This window comes from Galeopterus variegatus, unplaced genomic scaffold, assembly GCF_000696425.1.
Source record: "Galeopterus variegatus unplaced genomic scaffold, G_variegatus-3.0.2 Scaffold702, whole genome shotgun sequence".
NCBI lineage: Eukaryota > Metazoa > Chordata > Mammalia > Dermoptera > Cynocephalidae > Galeopterus > Galeopterus variegatus.
Genome location: NW_007726813.1, coordinates 429,227 through 437,931, shown reverse-complemented (window position 1 = coordinate 437,931; position 8,705 = coordinate 429,227). Strand labels below are relative to the sequence as shown.

Sequence of the window (8,705 nt, the reverse complement as noted above, 5' to 3'; positions counted from 1 at the left end):
CTCCTTGCCGGGCCTTGCAGCTTCCTTTCCTGTCTACATCTGAGCACTCTCTGTTCTCTGGCCAGCTGCCTTCTGTTCAGCCCCTGTGTGTTCTCCTTTCTCTGCTCTGCCTTAATGATAAGTAGAGTTTCATCCTGAGCACATGGGGGGCGGGGGAGGGGGTGCTTCTTTATTTGGATCCAAGCAAAAAACATATCCTCCTATTGGCAAACCATGAAAAGTATGACACTTTGAGTCTAACAGGATTAAGCAATCCCTCCTTGGGTACAGCAGTGTGGCCAGTGTGGGGAAGAGGGTGTTATTCTACTTGGACCAATTCTTATTCTATATCTGCAGGCTTACACTGGAATTCCAAAATACAGGATGTTTAGGGTCCAGGGATATATTGTTGGGATATGCTGTAGTTGAAATAAAATGATTGAGTATTTTGTTGGGGTTTTTTTGTTTGTTTGTTTAGTTTTTCCAAAATGACAACCGTTGTAAGTAAAGCACATGGAATTTACATTCCAGTATTAGAATTGCTTAATTTCTAAGAGGTGAGTCAAAAGCTTGGGTGTCTCCTCTTCCTGCTGGCTTTCTACTGCTTTAGCTCAGGTTACCATGGAAAGCAAGCAGTCATTGTCAACCAGTAACTTAACTTATACCAAATACTTGACCTTGGAATCAGCAATTTACATCCTTGCAAAAGAGGTCACTTAGGGAATTTAACTGTGTAATCCTAGCCCCCATGTGGCAGGTGGTAGGAGAAGAGTAGAAATGGAACAAAGCTGGTGAGACACCATTGGAAACGATTTGAATTGGGAAATCGTTTCTTTCTGACTTTGTTTTAAAAATGGAACCTACTTTAAAATGGTACAGGAAGGCAGAAGGATGCAGTAAAAGTCTGTAGAAACAGTGACTCAAAAACTCTCTTTCAGGACTCAAGAAGGCAATCCTGTTGTCACAGTTGGAGGGAACCCAGAAGGAATTCAGGTTTTCACTTTCCTAATAGTCTCTTTTCCAACATCTTTCCTTCTAACATTATCCCCTCCCTTTTATTTTGCCTTTATCAATAAAACTAATGGAGAGAAACACCTTTCAAACTTGAACCAGGAAACACGAGTTTTGCAAGTGCTAATATTTTGGTGTGGGCTTTTTTCTTTCTTTTTTTTTTTTTTTTTTCAAGACAATTATCAAGAAGCAGCATTTGTTTCTTCTTTTGTTTACCCATGGCAGTTTGTCAGCAGTTATGATAAGTAGAGTTCCATCTGCCAGTAAAACTACATTGCAAATTGCCGTAGAAATTAGCAGCTTTCATTTTTGCCTACATAAATAAATATGCGAAATAAATTGCACATAAATGCATCCTAAAAAATCACAGGTACGCCGCACAGTTAAATGCCAATCAGACAAAACCAGAGACACATTGCGATTATCTCAGTTTTCAAACCTGGGAGATACACGAATGTGTTTCTAAATGAGAGAGGCAGTGTATCATGCTTGCTGAGATAAAAACAGAAGCTGCCAGACACTGCACTGTGGCTTTATTCTGAGAATCCTTTGCCTGAAACCCGCTCTATCTTTTCTTCGTGTTCTCTCTCTCTCTCCCCCCTTTCGCTCTCTCTCGCTCCTCGCTGTCTTTCCCTCGTTCATTGTTCTCTCTCCTCCGGCCTTTGATGCACACACGTTGTCACATTCCATCGACTCTCCTCTCTCCTCTTTTCTTACACGCAAGCCGAGCGCTGCCTTCGCCAGGCAGCAGCAGCCTCTCCTGCGAGTTTGAGGCATGTGTACAGCTCAGTTTGATGGAGCGTTCCTTTTCTGCCTTTTCACTCTTACAAAAGATTAAAAGGTGGCGTCACATTGCTCCCCTGTTCTTTCCCGCAGGAGGGACTTAAAAGGGACAACAAAAACTAATCACTTTCAATAAGCATTTTCTTGCTGGAAAAAAAAAAAAAGAAAAAGAAAGAAAGAAAAAAAGAGAGAGAAAGGCGGGGGGTGGACTTAGCGGTGTAATTTGAGACCGGTGGTGAGGATTGGAGCGAGCTAGAGATGCTGCACGCTGCTAACAAGGGAAGGAAGCCTTCAGCTGAGGCAGGTAAGAGCGCCGAGATCGGAGGGTTTGACCGAGTGGCTTAGTTAAATCTCTGTTTTCACCGTTTTGTAATTGAGAAAGGCATCTGCAGCAGCAGCCGATTTTTCAGTCGGCTTCCTTTTGTTTAACATGGAAAGTACCTGTATTAATTTTGATGAATTAGAGCATGCAGCAAATTCAATTGAAAATAGATTTGTATGGTAAATGCATTTGTACTGAGTGATTTCTCCTCCGTTTTATTTAAGGGGAGAGATGAGAAAGATGATTTTGATCAGAATAGCACTTTGCATTATGTTAAATTCTAAACAGCTAACGGAAAAAAAAAAAAAATCCATTTGATTCTGCTTTTGAACTCCGGGACTTTAAACCCTGGGAGACAGCTGGCATTTGAAATTTTTCTTCTAACTGAACTTCTGATGCGTTATAATTCTTTTTTTTTTTTTTTACCGGAGGTTTAAGCAAGGATAGAGTTTATTTAAGTCTGGCTGCTGGGGTTTATTTGGCTTGGATCTTGTGGGTGAAGTGCTTGTTATATCTCCTTAACCTGTGTCAGGTTGATGCTTCATAAATGGAGATTAAGTGTTGTCCCAAATGAAATATGAAGTTAAAACATCAGGCGAGGGCATGTTTTAGGAATGGACCCGGTAAATAATTAGGATAACTGAATTATGACAGTTTCAAACGGGAGTTAACTCTGGAGGTGCTGTTTGATAAACCTTTCTGGTTTGATTTGAAGCGGCTGAATAATGGAAGGGGCTAATTATCAGTCTCAGGTGGGAACTTTGCATTAGGACCTTAAATGTGGAATACATGTGGACTTCAACTGTAGGTGGCTTTTAGGAACATGTCCCTTTTGTGCGCTATGAACAGGAGTTCTGGTTTATGTTTGATGGTATTTCTCCTTTAAAGAGCTTTGGGATGATGCTTAAAAGGCTCTCATCTATTTTAACATTGAACGAACACAAAATGCAATACCTTCTAATCTCCCAGCACTTGATTTTTGTTCCTGTGGTGGTGGTTTTAAAGTTTTGATTATTTGTGTTTAATCTCAATCTTCGTTGATTTTGTGTTCTTTGCTTCTGCTACTAAAATTTATTGCTGGCATGAATGAACTGAGATTTCAGAATGAAAAAAAAATACCCTAATTAGTCAAGTTTTTTATTTAAGAATAATGGCAATCCAAATTATATCTAGGTTTTTACCTAGGATGTCACCTAATATGTTTCAGTTCATTTTTAAATGATTTTTTGGGGGGATGGGAAAATCTGGATATTAAAAGTACAAAATTCTGTTAAAAGAATGCTTCTCCGGAATGATAGATGGAACGGTGATTTCAATGCATGCATAAGGTTTGGCCCTGCAGAGAACTATGTACTATGGTATTGTGGAGTTGAGCAACCACGTACAAGAGGAAATTTTGTATATTTGTTGGGTGATGAGATTTTTTTTCCTTCCCGAGTTTCCAAACTGGACATCCTCAATACCTTACTCTGGCATGTCTCCTGTCTGCCAGACCGTCTAATGCATCTTGTGGGTGCAGCCCATGAATCCAATTTTATGAGGATATCAGTAACTGCTGAATATCAGGGAGTGGAAACCAAATGGACTATGGGTCTGATCATACTTCGTCATCCAGAGATAATCTCCAGCAGAAGTTCCTTGGGAAGTGCCCTGATACAGGTGTGAGGAAACTTAATTTTTCCTCATGGTTAAAAGAGCACAGAAAGATGTGGACAAGGGAAAAAGAAACTGCTGTAGAATGTTTGATGCAATCATGCTGGTGGTAGCATAGTGAGTTTTTAAAATCACAGCACATGTTTTCTCTTTTCAACTTAAGAAACTTTGCAGAATCTTAACGTAGCTTTTCTTAAATTCAGTCTCTTTTTCTATATCGCTTTCTTGCATGAAATCTTTTCTCTGACTCTAGCTATACCTAACTATCGAGGGCTGTTATTCTGCCACTGATAACGATGATTATTTCTCAAGTAAGTGGCAAGTGTTGAAAAGACGGGCCAGGAGAAATATGTTGTCTGTATCAAACGTGCCTCTTACTTCTATTTATGAAAATGACTTCTTCAAGGTGAGGCAATGATAAATTTGAAGTTGCTGCCTGGCTGTTTGCGTCACTGAACCACTATCCTTCTCCTAGAGAACAAAATGGAACTAAAGTAAGCAGAAATAATTTCATTGTAAACTGGATGGGAGTTCAGCATGCACTTTTTAGGCAGATGGTAATCAAAGATATCCTTACTCAAACTGTCTGATTCATATAAATAGCATTTTTCTGACTTTTCCAGTAGATGTTGCTGAAGAGCAAAGAAAAGATCATATTTTTACAGAAAAAAAAATGCAGCAGACTTATAAAAACCAAGGAAAAATATCTTTCTCTCCAAACTCTGCTGATAGCATTTTGCATAATTTGCTAATTAATGAATTATATTGAATCATTACCTTTTATGATGTTCTATAGAAACCTATTAAAACTTGAGTTAGATTTTAAAATTATGAGATTGTTCTCTTTAGTCCCTATATATAATATCTGTTTGCTGTTTTCTGTTTTTAAAAAATCAAGTTAACTGCACATTACTATTCAGAACATTTCATCCCTGAATGCTAAAACCCTTTAACATGCAAATATGATGTCAGAGGAAGAACTGAAATAGAATACCCTGAGAAGAGTAATGATCAAACGCATTATAAAAATATGCACCAGTTGCCAACATGTAATGAAATATTAAGAAATTAAAAGCATGCAACCTCTAAAGTAATAGAATTTCATTGCTCTGAGACTGTTTTCCCACTGAATATTAAGTGCTTAATAGATCTACCCATAAAAAACAATCGAAAACCTACATGGTTTGTCACTGAAGTTCCTTCATTACATGATTTTGAAAAATTAGCCCAATAGGATTTTCTTCAGAATAGAAAATATAATTAACATTGGATATTAAGTGCCAGATTTCCAAAGCAAAAGCCACAAGGCTTGATGGAGAAAATAGAAATGCAGAGAGCAAACATAAGCGCTAGAGGCTGAGGGGAACCACGCTGGAACTACTCTGCTGGTAATCACTCTGATAAAATGACAAAGACGTCCCAGAGGAGCCCAGGATTCTAGTACCCAGACACACACTGATGCAATTTCAGGCAACCAGTGGCCTCTATCTATGGGAATATTTATTTTTGGAAATGATCGATTAACTGATTTTAATTGTGAAAGAAAAATGTATGTATTTTTCCCAATGTGAGGGGCCATTGGGTTTTACAAAGGCACTCACACATAGGACAAGCGCCCACCCTATGTGGGAGAGCTTTTGGTTTTTTCTTACCTTAAGCAGACCAAGGTCCTTGCTGATGGATTTTTCTTTTGCATTGAAGCACTTCTTTGTCAGTTTTCATTCCTGAGGTGTGAAATGCTCCATAGGATGTTTTGATTTAACACCCATTCATTTCTCTTTTCTGGAAGGAAAAAGCTTACATTTAGAAGACATGAGTGTCAGTACTTCTCTTTTGTAATTAGCACTGTAAGTCCACTGGGGTAAGAATGTTCCAGTTTTATTTTTTTATTTTTTGCTTTGATTCAAATACCTTTTTTGTATTTGACCCATAGCATGTGTGTGTGTGTTTAACTGTTTTTAAATAAGAAAATCTTTACAATTTGACAGGAGATGTTACTTTCTAGTTCTGGTTAGTTTACTGTCTCTTACTGTCTTTTTTTAATAGTAGCTATCAAGCACCAACTATATACAAAGCACCGCGAGTTAAATGTGCCAGTGGTACACCTAACAATAAGAAATGTCTTTCTTCTCACTGAGAATCTTATGAGGATAGAAAAGATGAATTTTACCTGGAGAACCGCCTACTGGACTATGTTCCGGGTCCTAACTCCCTCCCTAAGGAGAGCAGCAGAGGAAAGGTCACTGCTGGTTGAGAGGATCTTGAGGATGATAGCTTTTGAAGTAGGAGTGGAAGGTGAAAACACAAAATTATCCTGATCAGCAAAATCAAAGGGGTCCTAGAGGAAGCAGTGCCAAAAAGAATGACTGAAGCTGGTACAATGGAGGCCTTAATGGCAAATCAGGTATCTGATAGCCACTGGAAAGATGTGATCTGGCAGCTTTTAAAGGAGTTGAGACTTGGCATGGCAATGGGGAGGGAGTGGAACAGTGGGTCCACACACCCTCCCCAAGTGATTCTGAAAAACTGTCAAGGGGATGTTTATTCTCCCATTAAATTGTAGCATTAAGGAGCTATTGCTACTAGTAGAATATTGCTTTATCCTTTAGGGATGTTGTTGGGAAAATGGTGGGAACTCCTAGTCTAGAGTCTGGAAGCTAGTGAATGATCTGGTGCATTAGTTTAGACGTAGGTGGTAAGGTTGAGAAATGTTACCTGTTGAGAGGAGACAGTGGTGTTGAGAAACACCTTCCTATTATAATTATTGCAATTTCTTATATGTACTGTAGATGTTATGGCCTCATTAGGCAGGGATTTTGTGTACAGGCATTTGTTTTCATGTTTTCATAAGAAAAACCTTCACCATTTGTCAGATATGAGACCTGTGGTTTAGACGGTGTGGTGTTCCCTTCATGCTATTTGGGTACAATCAATTAGCATTATGTTTCCTGACGTTGATTATGACATGACTGTTGAGGGTTTTCATCTCTCTGAAAAGGTATATACTTTATTTATTGGAATTAATTGCCTCCCTAAGTTGCCTGTGTTGTCAGTTACTTTCTATAAACCTTGACTAACTTACCTTGAACTCTTCAATGTCTAGTGTAATTGACTGGCAATCTCAGCTGTGGATACTACTCTAACTATGCAATCGAAGTTTATAAGTAAGCATATAAGATGTTCTCTTGCATTCAATAGACTTTACAATGAGAAGGAGCAAAAATAATTAGTAGTACGATTAAGTAAGTTGAGTGCCACGCTTTTCCTTAGAAACCTGATTTTACCAGCCTATTCAGGTGGACAGGGTCACCAACATCATCCTGGAGCCAAACTATGGATGAGTGACTTTCCTTGTCCTCCAGCCACTTTAATTTAATTTGTTCCATTTATTTTTCCAAGCTTTTCATCCTCCCACCATTTTAATACCATCAGAGATGGGGGCTGCCCATGACATTCACACTTGACATTATCAAACACAAAAGGCATCACTCATACACTTGACTGCATAACAATACAAGAGAAAAAATAGATCCCAAAGGCTTAGAAATTATTGTCTCGTACCTTGAATGTAGGTAGATTTTTTTCTCTTTCCTCCAGCCTGCCTCATTTGACTGTTTTGCTTCTGTGTGTTTGCAGAGGGTTATAAAAACCCTGGAAAAATCAGCAATCACAAATCCATAAAGTATACACCTGTATATCCACTGGAGGTATGTGTTGTAATACAATGGAAATTTACAACTATATTATTATAATTTGTTATTTGCTCAGCACCAACCACATTTTGATGCAGTACCAAAGTTGAGCCTTGCACCTGAGCTGCCTTTTCACCATTGACTTCAGTTCTTGTGACAGTTGAACAGTTGTGGACAAAACTTGTCCGGACTCAGATCTGTGGTCACCGCAGTTCCTCCATTATTCCTGGGCAGGCCAGAGATCTATTAAAATCTACAGTAGCCCTAATCTTTGTGTGTAAGGCCGGGGGAGGAAAGAAATTCTTAAAGTTAGTGTAAATGTATCTGTACCTCCCTTTGCTTACTATTCTGAACCTTCTAATTCAAAGACAATTTATCCCCCTTACATAAGACAATACTTGTGACCTGAGCCAATAGCGTTATCAGATTGTGGTGAATTGCTTCAGTAGTGCAGTTCCTCCATTATTCCTGGGCAGGCCAGAGATCTATTAAAATCTACAGTAGTCCTAATCTTTGTGTGTAAGGCCGGGGGAGGAAAGAAATTCTTAAAGTTAGTGTAAATGTATCTGTACCTCCCTTTGCTTATTATTCTGAACCTTCTAATTCAAAGACAATTTATCCCCCTTACGTAAGACAATACTTGTGACCTGAGCCAATAGCGTTATCAGATTGTGGTGAATTGCTTCAGTAGTATTACATCATGCATCAAGTTTGCATGTGCTGTAAAGCTCTGTAAAACAGCCAACTACATGGTATCCTGCAGGTTTAATATACTTCTATAGCCTTGCACTTGGGAAGGATTTCTATAATTGGAGAGAATCTAGTAAGGAGAACTTTTTAAGCCATTGGAGGCCGAAATACAAGATTTTGAGAAATGTGACTTTATAGGCTCGAAACTGAATGGATTGCAAATTTCTCTTAAATGGACAGAATCATAATTGCCTATATAGTAGAGTCCTGATTATCCAGGGTTTGAATTTCCAGTATGGGGATTATCCGGATTTCTTCTCTGACTCACCTGTCTTCTTTCTAACTACCTGATGTGAATCATTTCTCTAATCATTGGCACCTTCGCTAATGATATGGAAGGGCATATTTGAGCGGAAAAATCCAAACCAGTGAATTATCATTCAGCAGAGTGAATTATGAAAAAGTCTGCTTTTTAAAATTATTTGCTAAAATTGGCAGGCTAAATTTCAATTTTGGTGGGGGGAGGGTCTCATCTTTCTGTTCACAAATGATCGCTTACTGTAGCTGTTCAAAAA

The 8,705-nt window shown here is 38.6% G+C and overlaps 1 protein-coding gene across 1 annotated transcript in view; it reads left to right on the top strand.

Annotated features, from left to right (window-relative positions):
• The first annotated feature begins 1,625 nt into the window (after positions 1–1,625).
• LOC103589557 (teneurin-2-like) overlaps positions 1,626–8,705 on the top strand; it is a 417,443-nt gene continuing 410,363 nt past the window's right edge. Inside the window, exon 1 of the mRNA XM_008571564.1 lies at positions 1,626–2,077. Within this exon, the coding sequence (XP_008569786.1) occupies positions 2,032–2,077 (46 nt within the window). The 5' untranslated portion in view covers positions 1,626–2,031. The remainder of the gene's footprint in view (positions 2,078–8,705) is intronic.